Genomic DNA, 17,746 nt, shown 5'->3' with positions numbered 1-17,746 from the left:
CTCGAACATGACCGCACATTTTTATTTTGAGAAGAGGATCCTGAACTTCCAGTTAGAACTTTATGCTATTAAATATTTAGCGTAATTTCTGAGTGTCAAACTAATAGAGTAATATATTACGATCTAGTTAGAAAATCTCTTACTAATTTGGGAAAAAGTGCCCTAGGCATTTCAGTATTGCCGTTTCTCTATGTAATTCATTTCATGATAAAAATACATTCAGTGGTGATCAAATTCATACTTCTATCGCATTATTACGTATTCATTTGCTCAAAACTACATTTCTTTTAGAACTTTCCTTAAATTCGTTAGAAATCACGTCTCTTCCCCGAAATACCATCAACCTCTTGAAGGTTCATGATGTTCCCGATGTCATTACTTCACTGAATTTGTGCATGGTGCGTAAGCATCAGTTATGTTTATGAAAGTGAAACATTGACAAATTTTATGTGAAATGTTGTTTGTGATCATTCTAGGACTACTATATTGGTAGGCCGTTGAAGACTACGTCAGTTTCGAAAACTTTGAGGAGTGGACTGAGATCGTGACAAACAATTTGTAGGATTAACAGAGTTTACCGGTGGCGGGAAATTGTGGTTTTTAATAAATAAATGAATCTCAATGTTATAAATATAGCGATAATACAGGGAACCCATTTTAGGCCTGATAAAAATATTGCAATCTTCGGTAGCATATTAGTTCGGCCGAATGCATAAATCACCTGTATACTATATTTTTAACAGGTGATATGTTTTCGGCGCGCCTGGTTCCACGTAATTTGTTCTTGACTTTGTAATAAATTCATTCCCAGTAACTATTCCATGTTTACCAAATGTAGCTCGTTAGCCTCCGAAACGGACATATACGTTCTTTCGAGCTTCAACTCGTTTAAAGGCTTAATTCATACTAAATATTCCTACACGGTATGTATCAGTATCACACGTACTACAAGAGTACCAAAGTGCGTTGACATGTTTTAAATTCACCCATTTAGTAAGACTAATTACCAAATAAGCGATTTAAAAAATTAGAGCATAAGAAAATATTTTTTGCATCTTAACGTTGCTTCTCCTGTTATTGAACGAGAAATGTAACTTTTTCTGTGGGATAACCATATATTTCTCTAGGATGCAATAGCTTATCTAGGCAGTACCAAAGAAGGAGAAATGAACCACACAAAATATTTATTTACATTCAGGAAAACAATAAAAGATGAGGAAATACAAGAATACAAATTCTGTTACACTTTCGTTTGCTTCGTTCTGGCCTGTTACCTTTCCTCAGTTGCTATTTGGTTGACGTGTCTGATTTTTAAAGGTGCAGACCAATAACACTCATTTCATACGGGATCGCAAAGAATCCCCTGTGATAGTCTTTATCGTCTATTGCATAATGACTTTCTAGTGGAGCTAAATTCTTGAGAGTAAACAGGCAATAAAATTTCGATAATGTCACCACTGTCAACAGATAGGATTAGTTTTCGGTATGAACAAAGTTACTGGGTTTTATCGGAAAGTTACTGGGTTTTACAGCGACGTGAATTGAACACGTTGTTTATTTACTTGATATAGTTCTTGTATGGCACTGTTTTTTGTTTCTCTGGTGCCTACAGACGTACTTGAACACAGAGGAGACACAAATTACGCGAACGTCATCACAAAATGTATCTTACTTTATTTTTTTTTTTAATGTGCCAAGAGCGTGGTTATTTTAAGAAAACTAGCAAGTTTTGATACAGTCACACCAAAAATCTACGGTGACCCAGGAAAGACATTTTTGCGTTTATTTCAGTCACGGACAATAATATTTTGTACTAGGTAGTTAGTTCCATTCCATGAAACCATCGTCACACCTTCTAAATCAATAGCAAAAATTAAGAAAATTACATTTTATCGTTAGGTGCCTCGAACTAAGTTCGAGTATTGGCATAGAGTGTTTGGTGATATGCGAAGGACGCAAAGGCCTCTGTAAAAGTCGATGGAGAAGGGCCAGGTGCAGCTGGTCACAGAAAACTGGAACAAACCATCCCACAAGGAAAGTGGGAAAAAAACAGCCAACAAAGAATTATAATCTTCCCTCTAGATCTGTGGTAGGCTGATTTTCCACGGGAAACACGTACACAACAACATGCTAACAGTCGAAATGAGTAGTTTGTCTGGTAATATTGTTAGACAGCTAAAACGGTCTTTATGTCTAGTTGCAGACTAGCTAGCTAACGGATTCCAGAACCAACACAAAAATTATTTTTACTATTTCACATAACTATTGGCGAAACTTAAAATGTGGTATGAGTTACAAACTCCATATTAAGAGATACGCTCTTATGTGAAATTTTTAACACAATAAGTCAAATAGTAAAGTCAGAAACTGTATATGTGCCTTGCGGCTTCTTAATTCACGGCGTGGTACGTACCCAGATTACATTCATTCAATGTTTGAGAATGAGAGCATCGCTTCTTATGTAGTATAACTTTAGCATCAGGAAGGTATTACCGTTAAGGTTCGAAAGGAGAAACGAGGATGTAAATATTCTCATTCACGCAGTACTGACAAGAGCATCCAGCTAAAAGCGCGAGTGTACATTTTCTATCTATCTTTCTGGAACGAGAAACATTACGATACAGTGAAATTTACTCCAGACTTTTTTAAATGATTTTCGTAATCCATTTTTACATACACCATGTCGGCTACCAGACTTTTAGCTGCGAACGCCGATCAAAACAGTCCTTATGAGAAGATGCAGTCCTTTTCATTATACGTACTAAGTCGAGTTATATCGTTATAGTAGTTCACACTGATGATATCTAAACATTGATAGGTAACATTACAGCACAGTAATTTATGATTTCAGACATTTCGCCATGGAGTTATATAACCGATATAATGGAAAAAACGTTTAAAAGTGTGTTAATCTACAAATTCTCAATCGCAGTGGTAACGGGCGTAATCCATCAAACACTGTTATTCTAAGAAGGCCTAGATGTGTTTCTCGAGCGCTGCTGATCTCCAAAATGTGGAAAGTGCTTTTACTGATACGTGAAAGTAACGGGAAAGTAGGTCCAGGCTAGCGACAGTGTATACATCTATGCGCCATTGAAGCTGGAAAGTTAGCGCCCCGTATCAGAGAAAAAACACATGAATTATTCAGGTAATGGTGGAAGAGAAGGAAAAATGGATACAAATCACGGCAGCTTTGCGCAGGCTGTCATAAATTATGTAGAGCTCTATTATGGAAAACGTTAAAGCCAGTCGAGCCAGAACTGAAAGCAGTGACTCTGGTGAAGCAATTCATCTCCAAACGATGAGAGCAGAGGAAATAGTAATAAGGTTTTCGAACGAAGGTTACAAATTCCGAGGCACTAAGTACGTTTATGGGAGCATTAAAAACGTTCGACATTCGTGAACAGAAATTCGTGTACAAAAATGTTAAGAAATGGAAACTGTTGCTTTCATGTTACACGTTTTGTTAATATAGCCACGTATTTAGTTCTTTAAACCACGATATGGTACTGAGAGAAACAGCATAATCGAAGTGGCGAAAAATGTAATTATAGTACACGAAGAAATGTACAATAAGCCTGTCATATTTTTTTCATCGTACTACTATTTTTGGAGGCGTCTAAATGAATGCAGCATCGAAAAACGTGCTTTGTGTTGAAAATGTGATTACAAATAGGTTATGAAACTTTAGATCGAAAATTTAGAGTAAATAATGAAAGATATGCACGGAAGAGAAGAAAAGTTAAACTGTACCTTAGTTTAAAATTGGAAATCAGATCATAATGAAATTCCACATATCCACCTCTTCCCTGATGTTGATGTATCAAGCTATTTTTTGAACTTCACAGGAACAGGACGTTCGCTTTCTATCAAAGGAGGAACATATTTCTAACTATATTTCATGGATAAATTATCACCGAGGCTGAAACGGGAAATATAAATCATAAGACAGTTCGCGGCTTTTAAAACTTTTATAAAGGTAAATCTAATTGGCACGCCACGACATTTATGTTACTTTTATGATTTTAGTCGCAGTATAGGTAAGGCCTTGAGAATAAAGAATGTATGTCTGCGAAAAGTGCGAGATACACTCGCGTTACTTATTGAAACACTATCATATTATTCCTGCAAATTAATCGGAGACCAGCTTCGCTTAGGAATCACGCCACTGCGAGATGTCTTAATGTTTCATTAGTTAAAATTAAAGTAAGAAGTAAGTAAACGTGCGTTTGATGTCGAGCTTGTTTAAGGGCTTTTCTTAACATTTTCTAACACACCTTAAAGTAAATAAGTTTTTTCTTCTGTATTGCACAAATAATCTCTTAGAACCTCCAGTGAAATGGTCTTTTAGAAATATTTTTCGCTTTTATGTAAGTGTATATTAATAAATTCGTTCTCTCTTACACCATTAACTTTTGTTTATGTCAAATGCTTCTGTTCTTTTCCATTATCTATACAAATGTTAAAAAAATGGTGCCAAATATCTATACAAATGTTAAAAAAATGGTGCCAAATAAGTTATGTGTTTCATATATTCATCACGTTACACGCAACAGCAGTTCGTAGTCGACTGCAATCGGATATAAAATGCTAACGACAGTAATATCCTTAGCGAGAAAAACTGGCAAACACTTATATTTGTGTTTAATGTATATTCTAATGCAAATGAAAATATCCCATTACTTTCGTTTATTTATAAATATGTCCAAGAAATTCGGATGTTGTTTTGCATTCCTTAGGTAAGTAATTATTCTACGAGTCGTATCTGCCAGTATTTCAACAAATGAAATAGCAGCTTTAAGTCGTCATAAGTTCCAGTGAAAATTAGTTCACGTAAGAGAAAAAGTACGCACTATTAATGTTCTAGTTGGCCGACATACGCTCTTCAGGGTTTTGTACATATATTACTTAGAGTAGGAAATCCGGTAGAGCAGTTGACGCGCCACCTACCGCTAACACTAATACGACGTTAATGGAACTGATACTCAGGAATATTGGGAAGCAGAGTTCGTAGACGAATCAACCGAATACCAGTGCCGTCTCTGCCGACATACGATAGACTCTAACCTAAATTCTTCAATTATTTAAGAGAACGGCCGTGGTCCTGTCGTGGTTTTCAAACACTAGGGATGCATGAGGACTGTTGCTTCGATGCTTTAAATCTCTCAGTAATAACAACAAATCATAGAATAAGATTCTGTTGATCCACTGATTGGCTAGAGGTTTGAACATACACTCAGAAACATCTGTAACAGTTCCTGTAAAGAAGAGGTATTACCAATGCTGAAGGAATTTATTTGAGCTTTAAGCTTCTAAAGATTTAAATCTTGTATCAATAGTGGTACACACGCGTTTCATCAAAGGGACTTACATCGTACTGTGGGCTTCCATATGTCGAGTTGTGATGGACGGACGGACGGCATTAAAGTAATTAATATTTAATAGCAGCATCATGGGATCACGAAAAGTTTTATTAAATATTTATTCACAGGCAACAATTTCAATCAATCGACTTTATCAAGTCAAGGATGATCATTGTATCAAGTTTTAGGAAGGTTCCTTGCCGTCAAATACATATTTGTTTTTATTTGAAGCATCTGTTACATAGAGCTGCATCTATTATAATACATATTTTTTTTTAGTGCATGGTACGAATTTAGCGAGAGAGTATGTTTAACACTGTAATGGACTGTCGGATTTTGGTTATTTGTGGCTGACAAAAATTGTAGAACGTAAGGGATGCACGTGGTTGTGACTCATACTGAAACTATAAACGGTTATTTATTTCAAGGAATCTTTCTTTAGTTTGATGTAGCATTATTCCCTAGTATACGATGGTCGTTGGAACAAAACTAATTGCATGTGAATAAATATACATTACAACAACGTTTTTTGCTTCCATGATGGCATTCATGGCGCTCAGTCCGGAACCGCGCGACTGCTGCGGTCGCAGGTTCGAATCCTGCCTCGGGCATGGATGTGTGTAATGTCCTTAGGTTAGTTAGTTTAACTAGTTTTAAGTTCTAGGGGTCTGATGACCACAGATGTTAAGTCCCATAGTGCTCAGAGCCATTTTTCAGCAGCTTGACTGTTGACTCATTATTCTGCCATACCTTATTTCGAGGCCATCTCTTGCATTCTCATACTCAGCGTTGACCACTCCATTACGGGCTAGGTGCAACATGCAACCACCATAATTGTTTAATGTCACAAAGGAACAGTAAGCAAACGTTGTAAGCGTGATCAATATGCCTTAAAATGTGAACATTTTAATCGAACTGATTCAGTTTTAGCGGCTGGTCGTACAGTGACGATAATTGAGGAATTTTGACATAATGAAGAAACAGCAGTCGAACTGGCGGAGAAGAATTATTTGTACCTATCTGCATCACATACCGGCACGAAAATTTCCAGTAAAATGGAGGAAATCAGTGACGTTGTTAAATGTGCGGTGCTGGACGAGATACGGACGGAGTGGGTATAGGCAGGTGAAGGAGTCATTGCGGAAGTTTTTGCCAAGCGATTTGAGGAACACGGGTGTAAAGCGCATCGCGATGGAAAGACACAGATTTTGAACTACAGTTCTCCTGTACATGAGATCAGCGTACCGAATAGTGCATAAACCACCTCAGTCACATACCGCGCTTGATAAAGTTACATGTACGGTCTTGAAGACAATGAAGTGGACGAACAGCACAGCTCAGCTTTTGTTTACATCTGGACTCGTATTATTGCCATCCAGGATATGGCCATCTTATGGGGCGCAAATGAGGGTCTCTTGTTTCCAAATACAACTAATTTCTTTTAAACAATCAGACAGAACACCTGCATTTAAGTCACGCAAGTTTATTCTACAGTCAGTTCATGCGCAAGTTGAAATGATTGTTTCAATCTATGGACAGTCAAACACGCCTTTATCTGTGTCTAACAGGGATGTATTCTGTGGACGCAATGATTAGAAACTTCTGTTTTTACATGTCGATGTTTTCATCGATACAGACTTTAATGGTAACAAAAATATATTTAAATGCGTATACATTTAAAAACACATTTACTACGTAGGACCAACCTACCATTTTGACGTATTAGGGGAACATATTTTCTTGTTATGTCGCGTAGTTTCTTGCGGATCAGGAGGTCGCTCATTGAGAACAACTGTCTAAAGTTTTTGAAGTTTTGGACAGGGACCGATTTGTTAATGTATTAAATGTAAACCGCTTTAAATAAATACGGTGTTATAGCTTCCGTTCGAGGTTACCAATGTGTTGTCACTGAGTTTGTTACAGAAATTTGGGGGTTATTAGACGACAGACGTCCTAGGCGGCTTGACGTTTCACGTAACTGTACAAGTCAGCGAAACTTACAGCCCAGTTGGAACTGTCGACTCATAGCCGGAATATTCATCATTTAGAAAAGCGCAAAACACCGTATTTGTTGACCTGGTCGTAACACCCTTATTTTCTCTCTCTGCTATTGAGCATACGTTTGACAATCAGAAAAAGTTAATTTTCCTTAAGATTTTGTATTTCAATTTAACTTAGGAGAATGTGCGCCAGTCACTTGCGATGAATACAAGGGATTACTGGTAACACAACGAATCGAAGTTGGATTGATATTTTCTTATTATCAGAGTCAAAACAAGGAATAGTTCTTTTAAGGTCACACTATACCGATAGACATTATGATCAGAAGAGAGAAAAGAATTTTTCAGGCAAAATAAAGCAAATACGTATCTCTAGGAAACGCCGTTGCTAATACTACCAACAAATTTAGAGACACCTTTCGTTACCTTCTGGAGCTTGCCTATTTATCGATGACCAGGCGAATGATATCAAATTTTTTACGCTATCTGTGGTGGCACACTGCAATACATAAACCCGGTTACGACTGTCGTTTTTAGAAATCTACCGAAGACTGCAGTCTTTGTAATTTCCTGAAACGAAGGGTGTTCGTATTTGCGCAGGTCCACCGCAGCAAATCGCCAAACGATCGAAGTCTACTTGTTTGTATAAAATTTTCATTTCAGTATTAAAACATTGAGATGAAATAAACGATGAATTTATGAAGTTAGTGATGCATTTCGTTAAAGGAGGATACGTCCCTCCTGAAAGCCCGGAAAATGCATATCCATCGAGCCACACATTCCTCATAGTGCGCAGTGCATTCGGCCTTTTCCCCGTTGTTGACAGAGAGCGCTCATGCAGTTCTTTGGCAGTGGGTCCATATTCTCGCCTGGTCATTTCGATTCGGACCATTCGCGTTTTTGTAAATCACTAAAGACGAAGAGTAGAATGCTTCCGTAAACCAATCCAGTCCGTTTACTTTCACACCCCTCTTCAGTCTCTTAGCGGCGCCATCTCTGAAAAGGATAATATTAAAGAAAAGACACCTAGTCTAAATTTACTTCTTTATTGCAGTGGCTCTGACACCATGGGCAACGGATTATGTGCAATGGCCTTTGATTTAAGTTTTTCAGTGGCTGACAACAAGGAAGAAAAGTTTGAAAGAGGGCTAACGGACTATTCTTTCCAAATGGAACACTTCGCTAAGATGATAGTGTTACTTAGAAGAAAAGCATGTTATATCAGAAAAGTGATCCCTAGTATGTGGGAAGAATCGCTAGGTCTCACCCTACGTAAAAGTAAATAACTGAAGAAAATTATTTCCAATGAACTTTGTGTAACATACACTTGCTTCAATCTGACAGTCACGAAAAGAGAAAAAGTATTCCGTACACAAATTAAGAATGTAATATTTTCATTTTCCTACATTACTTAAAACATTGACTTCGGAGAAATGTGTACGTGTGGAAATGAAATATTCATAGTTGTCAAGGAAATATCCTGTTAGGTTATACGTGAATATGATTAGTGTCACCCTTATTCTGCTTCTGATGAAGTTGTTAAATTGAAACTATCAGTGCGTGTCGGCATATACGCTTCCTTTCCAAGACTGGTAGCATCTGCTGACGATAATGAAATCTATTCAGCACTGGGACTCGACCCCGGATTTCTCACTTATCGCGAGCGTTCTCCCTACCATTAGGCTAACCGAGCAAGATTTACGGCCAACACAAACTTCTATATGTCGTCAACAATGTACCTACAACCTGTACTTGTACATCCATTATGTGTATTCCTGTGCGGTTGAGACGATTTAACTGAAGGTAGCTTGCCCAATGTCGGCGGATAAATACGATATTTCTGTATATGTCTTGTTAAAAAGTCTGAGAAAGACAGGCAAAACAACATAGTATCGAATGGTACTTTCTCCGCATGGAGTGACCGTGTTTTCATTAAACAAGTATTATATATGCCACTGAACTGCGGGACTACCCTGAAGTCAGGTGGCATACATACGTCAATTTTTTTTAATTTCCTTGTTTTATACATACATTTTTCAACAGCAGATTTCTCTTCATTCGAAGACACACTTACGAATGTCACTAAATTCTTTTTGCAATGGATATTCAGCTGTGAGTGCACACTTCCTCATTTCAGAAATTTTTGACTCGGAGAATTAATGTTGCTTTGTACCTACTCATTAAGCATCCATATCGCAATACCCCAATATAAGTTCTGTTTCGGTGATAAACTGCCATGGCTATTTTTTTTTTTTTTACTTATTTACAAAATTTGTAACGACTTCTCTTTCTAGACTTCGCAAAAATTTCTGTTATTTCACTATCGCTGCTAAAGACAACTAAGACAGCTTTTTAGCCATCTAGACCGCACAGTTGTAATGTATTGCAACAGATTTCAGTATTTTACAGTTGGTTTTAACTTAAATCAATTATAATGTACCGCAGCGTAGCTATATAGGCAGTTAATAAACCCGTAGAGAAAGTCTGCTAGTCATCACAAATGCGTCACTAAACACAATGAGCAATGGATTTTTCGGTGGTACGTTTTCAAGTCTGAAGACGACTTGTCGATTCTATTCCAACGCCTGTTTCGACGGCTCGCCTGACGCTCCTCATAAGGTGCTGCGAACAGCGGTCATACGTGTGTTCGCTGTTTTGGCTCCAATCACTACGGCATCGATGCTTCAGTGAGCGTGTCTAGAACCATGGCCTACAATACCTGATGAGAACGACGGAGTGGGACCCCGAAACGCACTGCGCTATCGTCAAACTGGACTGAAATCACGTTACACACTGTTTATAAGCAACGGCGCTAAAATATCATAAAGCATAAAATGTTTTATATTTTAGGCAGTTATTACGGATACAACGCAGTATATTTTGCTATCGCTCCATAGCTGTAGGTTCTTCTCTTTATCGCCATACTGTGACTCGAGCGAAAAATTCTTCATCGGCGAAAATCGTTGAGAATGTAACATTTATTACTGACATAGTCAGTATTAACAATAGAAGTGAAAACTGTTGCGGAGGCATTCTACCGCTTGGTATTCGTCGCTCCCACGTAGGGTTAGTGTCCTGCACGGGATGAAATGAGGCACATCGTATCTCGAGCTTCTGCAAAGAGGACGAATCGCATTTAGTTGACAGTATAATAGATTAATAACTGTACTCTAGCTAAAGAAAAAAATTAATTAGTTTACCAAATGTCTTTTCTACAGGATATTTTCTATAGTTGTGTACTGACAGTCAAATGAAACTGTCTTCACTCGTCTTTTTTATAATATTGTTATCGAGTTCCAGAAATAGTCTTCAGTCAGGATAACGCAATTGTGTTTGGTTGCACAGTAGTACAACTTTTATTTTTCTTTGATCGTAGGATTAAGGCAACGCTGGACGTGATCAGATAGAGAGATCAGATTTTAGACAAGTGTTAGGGCTGATGAACACCTTTTACATAACAATATGACCTATTAGTAAGTGTACTCTTAGTTGTTTTATTAACACACTGTAACTGTACATTTCTCTCTTCATAGTGGTATTGGCTATCCAGCGCCATTTCAGGCATTCGACAAATTTCTATATCTATACATATAGCCGCTGTAGAGCGGATGGATGAGGTTAAATAATACCAAAATTATCAATTTTCTTTCTTCTCTAACCGTGTACTGAACGAGAAAAACGAACTGTCTACACGCCTGTGTCTGTTCCCCAATGTCTCCTGCATTATTCTCATGAACTTCGAGGGAGATATACGTTGCTCGCAACTTAATGGTCGAACAAGCTTTTCGGAAAAGAAGTTCTCAAAATTTCTCCGACACGATTTTGTGGGAATTACTTCTTTCTTCTTCCAAGGATTCCTATTTGAGTGCCCTCATAAGTTCTTTTACACTTTCATGTGGGCTATACTGAGCTGTTACGAACGTAACGGCGCGTCTATGAATTTGTTCGGTTGCTGTCATCATGTCATATTGATAACTTTTCCAAACACTGCAACAATAACCTAGAATCGGTTGCACTAGAGTGTCATTACCTTTACAGATGAACAGCAAATTTCCAGAACCCTTGCATCTCATGTATGTCTAAAATTAACATTCCCTAATGCGGACTTTAGACAAGCGTCTTATTTCACATAGCGTCTCAGAATTGCCCATAAATTCCTGTACAACACGACATTCTCAAGAAGATCACAATTTATCACGTAATCAGTTACATTGCTCTCACTGTCTTTGTTGCAGGCGTTACCTTACATTTGCCAGTATTTAAAGAGATTTGCCATTCTGTGCACCGACTGGAACTGTCAAGATCATCCCCTAATTTCAGCCATACTCTTGTATAATTTACATCAATTGGTACGATTTTTGGCTGTACACTGTTAAAATTTTATGTCTTTCTCTCAGAATTAATAATGTTAGTATATGGGGATATCACACCTGAACAGGCTATAGGAACTATAGGTATAAATATTTCTTGAGTTATATAGGAGCAAATAAGCCCTCGGTCACAAATATTAAGTCGAAATGGACATGGTTTCGATGCGACTATAATTCTGACACGGTCACTGAACCTTAGCAGCTATGATGGAAGTTTTATATTTCTTGAGTGACTAATGACGATACACCGATTGTGGGAAGGCCGCACATCGACATCCTATTACATTTTCTCTTTGGATGGAAGGGGCCTAATGACACTGCGATGGGTATGAAGACATCACACCCGGACGTCCTACTGCAGTTTTGTATATTTTATATGCTGTTACTTTAATTCGTAGGATTATAGGGCTGGGTGTGAGGTGACAACATTTGGGAGCTCAACGATGACTCTCAGATGACACTCCGGCTGGTGTTAAGATCGCCGTCGACAACGACACGACGGCGACACGACGGCGACCTCGAAGGCCACTCACCGGGCTTAGGAGAGGCGGCGCCGCCCGTGGCGACGAAGCCGGCGCAGTGCGCGGCGACCAGCAGCCGCAGCAGCAGCGGCAGCATCTGCGAGCGCTGGGTTCTGCGGCGAGACAGCGGCGGCGGCGACATCGCTGCTCATCCCGCCATGGCTCACGTGAGCGCGCCGGCAGAACAACGCGGGTCGCACAGCTGGGGGAGCAACACTCTCCGGGCAAGAGGACACGTCGCCGAAACACGGAGGGCGGTTGCAGGGGGGACAGGCAGACAGAACACTTGACTATCGGCGACCGGCGCGGCGCGGCTGACGCGGCGACACCGGACCGGAGGCTGAGGCGCGAGGAGGAGGCGGCGGAGGCGGCGGCGGCGGCGGCGGCGGTGGCGGTGGCACGGGCGCTGGGCGGAGCAGACGCGCACGACGCGGAGGCCAGGACACGACTGGCGGCGCGCCCGCCACCAGCTTCCCTCCGCGGCCGCCAGGGGCGCGCGCGGCGCAGCGCCGCCGCCACCCTGCGTCGCGGCGCCGAGCCGCGGCCAGCGCCGGGGTGGACGGGACGCTCTGCTCAGCCGCGCCCCAATTACCGACGCTCCACGCCTTGGCGCGCCCTCCGCAGCTGGCCCATGCAGCGCGGGACAAGTGCCCTCTGATATCCTCGCCGGAGTCTCGTCTGCTCGACGAGGCAGCCAAACTTCCCAATAATAGCGGCGATCCGATCAATGTTCAGATTCCACACGCTTTTTTCATCACTATAATTCCCCATTAGTTACAAGAGAAACCGGCAAAGTATCTGTATGATGCAAGACACACTACCATGTTCACACACCATGAGATCAAAAGCATCTGAACATCTGGCTGAAAACAATTACAAGTTCGCAGTGCCCTCCATCGGTAATGCTGTAATTCAGTATGCTGTTGGCTCACCGTTAGCTTTGATGACAGCTTCCACTTTCGCAGGTATACTTTCAATCAGATGCTGGATGGTTTCTTGGGCAATGGGTGCGCAATCTTCACGGAGTGCTGCACTCAAGAGAGGTATCGCTATCAGTCGGTGACGCATGGCACCATTAGTTGTAAGAGAAACCAGTAAAATATCTCTATGATGCAAGACACACTACTATGTTCACTCATTATGTGATCAAAAGTATATGGACACCTGGCTGAAAATACTTTCAAGTTCGTGGTGCCCTGCATCGGTAATGCTGGAATTCAGTACGTTGTTGCCCCCCCCCCCCTCCCCCTTACCTTTGATGACAGCTTCCACTCTCGCAGGTATGCTTTCAGTCAGATGCTAGAAGGATTCTTGGGGAATGGCTGCCCATTCTTCACGGAGTGCTGCAGTGAAGAGAGGTATCGCTATCAGTCGGTGAGGCATGACACCATTAGCTGTATGAGAAACCAGTATAATATCTCCATGATACAAGACACACTGCCATGTTCATACACTATCTGATCAAAAGTATCTGGACACCTGGCTGATAATACTAACAAGTTCGTGGTGCCCTAGATCGGTAATACTAGAATTCATTATGTTTTTGGTCCACCCTTAGCTTTGATGACAGCTTCCACCCTCGCAGGCATACTTTCAGTCAGATGCTGGTAGGTTTCTTGGGGGAATGGCTGCCCATTCTTCAGTGCTGCACTGAGGAGAGGTATCGTTATCAGTCGGTGAGGCATGGCACGAAGTCAGCGTTACAAAACAACCCAAAGATGTTCTGTAGGAATCAGGATAGAAATCTGCGCAGGCCAGTCCATTACAGGGAGGTTATTGTCGTGTAACCATTTCGCTACAGGCCGTGCATTATCAACAGGCGCTCAAACGTGCATTCGCCATCCCCGAATTGCTCTTCGACAATACGACGCCAGAAGGTGCTTAAAACATCAGTGTAGGATTGTGCTCTGATAGTGCCACGCAAAACAACAAGGAGTGTAAGCCCCCGCCATGAAATACACAACCATGCCATAACACCACCACCTCCAAATTTTACTGTTGTCACTACACACGCTGGCAGATGACGTTCACCGGGGATTCCGAATTTTACTGTTGGCATTATACCCGCGCATATGATGTTCACTGGGCTTCGCCATAGCCACACCTTGTCATCGGATCGCCACATGGTGTACCGTGATTTGTCACTCCACACAACGTTTCTCCACTGTCAAATCGTCCAATGTTTACTTTCCTGTCACCAAGCGAGGTGTCGTTTGGCATTTACCAGCGTGATGTGTGACTTACGAGCAGCCGCTCGGCCATGGAATCCTAATTTTCTCACCTCCCTGTGAGGTGGTTTGGATAAATGTCTACCTATCACACAGTACGACCTTCTTCAACAGCTGGCGCTCTCTCTCAGTCAACAGACGATGTCCGTCTGTATGATTTTGGTGCTGTATGTGTCCCTTCACATCTCCATTTCCCTATCACATCTGAAACAGTGGATCTATGGATGTTTACTAGTGTGGAAATCTTGCGTACAGATGTACGACACAAGTGACACCCAATCATCTGACCACATTCGCGGTGCACTAGTCCAACGGAGCGCCCCATTATGCTCTCTGACGCAGTCTAATGTCTATTGATGTTGCTGATATGGAGTATCTGGCAGTAGGTGCCATGAAAAATATAAGTTTCTGTAGGTGTCCGGATACTTTTGATCACATAATGTAGCTCATCTCGTCTTGTCATTAGTCAGATGGTACATTTAACTATTCTTGCGGGGGAAGCAAACGAACGTTCTCCACGAACCTGGAGATCTGACCCAAAGTCATATCCCAGTCTCACTTCACTTTGTGTAGACCCGTCATCAGGTAGAAAGGACCTCAAGATCTCACTGACCAGTCGGCGCCTTCGTCATCTGCTTGCATGCAGTGCTGCAATAGATTCAAATCTTCGACCAACTGTAGAATCCTTTATATGTATCCTGCCACAGTGTTGACCTAGTTCCTATCAGATCATCAAACGTAAGAACTCTACAGACAGTTTGGCACTTGGGTGTGTGACCTCCTGGGTCTGCTGAGTGTTGTTGGCAAGCTTTCTCCATTCAGTCCTTGTGAGGCCAACTGAGGAGCTACATCATTGACATGTGGTGTATCCGGCCACGAAAATTGTTAACAGACAGGAGATTGAGTGTTGGCCACATACCCATCCACATCCACATCAAGTGATGCCTATCACCTGAGGATGATACGGCGGGCAGCCGGAAACTTTGGGCCTTCCGAGGCCTGTTTGGCCACTCTTATATGCGTACCATACTAATCAATGTTTTTATATAGGCAACGTGGACCACTTGTTCCACATAAACAAAACATTATTCACGTATTACACACGTTACTAGTCACGAGAAAAATAGTAGCAGGATGGATGGCACTTACAAAAGTCTACTTTGCCTGTACAGTATAATGGGCAATATACAGGGTGAGTCACCTAACATTACCGCTGGATATATTTCGTAAACCACATCAAATACTGACGAATCGATTTCACAGACCGAACGTGAGGAGAGGGGCTTGTGTAATTGGTTAATACAAACCATAAAAAAATGCACGGAAGTATGTTTTTTAACACAAACCTACGTTTTTTCAAATGGAACCCCATTAGTTTTGTTAGCACATCTGAACATATAAACAAATACGTAATCAGTCATGTTTCTTGCATTGTAAAATGTTAATTACATCCGGAGATATTGTAACCTAAAGTTGACGCTTGAGTACCACACCTCCGCTGTTTGATCGTGTGTATCGGAGAGCACCGAATTACGTGGGGATCCAAAGAGAACGCTGATGGACCTTAGGTAGGTTCAATGGCAGCTATGACTAGCCGCGGGAGCCCTGTACCTCTATTGGAGGATACCTTTCAATTCATTGCGAGGGATGGTCGTCCGCAGTCTTGTATGTCATTAAGTACTTATTTTCTGCGAAGAGGTACAGTATACAACGACATTATACACGTCTTCACGCAGCGCACTACGATAAGGTAGAAGTCGTTGCACGCAGAGAACTGGGAGCCAGGCTTAAGAACGACATGCCAGGAGACGTAAGTTTAAAAACGGTTTCGTAATACGGAAGGTATCAAAACATGCAACATAGTTCGAGTTCTGTAATGCGTTTATAGTTTTCAGGTGAATGAGAGTGGAGAAAACACTACTGAATCTGCAAATCGAGCATGCTACAGGGTCGCTCACATCATTGCGACGAGTGGCAAGCCGTTTTCGATGGGACCACTCGTAAAATCATGCTTGGTAGCAGTTGCAGAATGTTTGTTTCCAAGGGAGGTGCAGGCAATTGAAGGGGTTTACCTGTCGAAGCAAACAATGTCTCGTCGAACCTTGGACATGGCAGCAGATTTAGAAACACAGCTCAGGAAAAAGGCTGAGAGCTGTGTTGAATTTTCGCTAGCGCTTGACGAAAGCACCGACACATCGGACTGTGCTCAGTTTACAGTCTTTGTACGTGGTGTCGACATGGAGCAGCAAGTAAGTGAAGAACTCTTGGATGTGGTACCACTCGATTACACCGCAACTGGACGTGACATTTTTGAAGCTGTTTGTGAATCAGTGAACAATGTGAATTTGCAGTGGGATAAGCTCAATTCTGTAGCGACAGACGGTGCACCGCAAATGGTCGGGCGTCACCATGGTTTTGCTTCTCGTTTGAAAAATAAACTCAGGGACGAATTCAGGAAAGACGTTTTGACCCTTCATTGTTTTATTCACCAAGAGGCACTGTGTGCTGAAACAGTAAAGCTAGGTGGCGTAATGAAAGATGTCGTGAAGTGTGTGAATTTTAGCGGCGTCACGGTATGAATCTTCGCCAATTCAAAGGATTCCTGAGCGATATGGAAGTGGAGTAGGGCTGAGTCGGGGAAAGCTCTTGATGTTTTCTTTGTCTTTCGTGAGGAAATATCCCTTTTTCTCGGAATGAAAGGGGAAGAAATGCGTTGTCTGAAAGATATAAAATGGATATCAGACCTGGCGTTCCTAGCTGACATAACTATGCATCTGAATATTTTAAATCTGTCATTGCAGGGCATTGACATGCACGACCAGATCAAAGCGTTCAAGGGAAAGTTCCGTTTATTTGAGAGGCAGATGAGTAATTGACATTTAACTTTCTTCATTCGTCTTTCTCCTTTAAAACTACCTGAACGTACTACTTTCGCCGATTACCAAGTAAAGTTAAAGCACCTCTTCACGTATGAAACAAGATTCCGAAACCTCACTAGTTTGGAAATGGAACTTAAGGTATTAAGCACTCCGTTTTCAGTTTCATCTCTTTCTTCTACTTTGTTGAAGGAGAGGTATTACAACACGTTGGATTTGTCATGATGGTATAGTTCATTACAGCAAAAAACATTTTTCAAGCTTCACAACAATGCCGCTCAGATTATGTGCACGTTTTGATCTACGTATTATTGTGAGCAGCTTTTCTCAGCAATGAAAAGAATAAAAAGTAACGAACGATCGTTTCTTCAGGATTCAACAATCAAGG

The 17,746-nt window shown here is 41.2% G+C and overlaps 1 protein-coding gene across 1 annotated transcript in view; it reads right to left on the bottom strand.

The window, feature by feature from the left end:
• The window catches only part of LOC126281509 (hemicentin-2-like), a 2,121,475-nt gene extending 2,108,771 nt beyond the window's left edge, over positions 1-12,704 (bottom strand). The window contains exon 1 of the mRNA XM_049980531.1: positions 12,267-12,704. Coding sequence (XP_049836488.1) covers positions 12,267-12,396 — 130 coding nt within the window. The 5' untranslated portion in view covers positions 12,397-12,704. The remainder of the gene's footprint in view (positions 1-12,266) is intronic.
• Between the last annotated feature and the right edge of the window lie 5,042 nt (positions 12,705-17,746).

This window comes from Schistocerca gregaria, chromosome 7, assembly GCF_023897955.1.
Source record: "Schistocerca gregaria isolate iqSchGreg1 chromosome 7, iqSchGreg1.2, whole genome shotgun sequence".
NCBI classification, from domain to species: Eukaryota; Metazoa; Arthropoda; class Insecta; order Orthoptera; family Acrididae; genus Schistocerca; species Schistocerca gregaria.
Note: the sequence above shows the minus strand (reverse complement) of the source record. Positions and strands in the feature narration are given on the sequence as shown.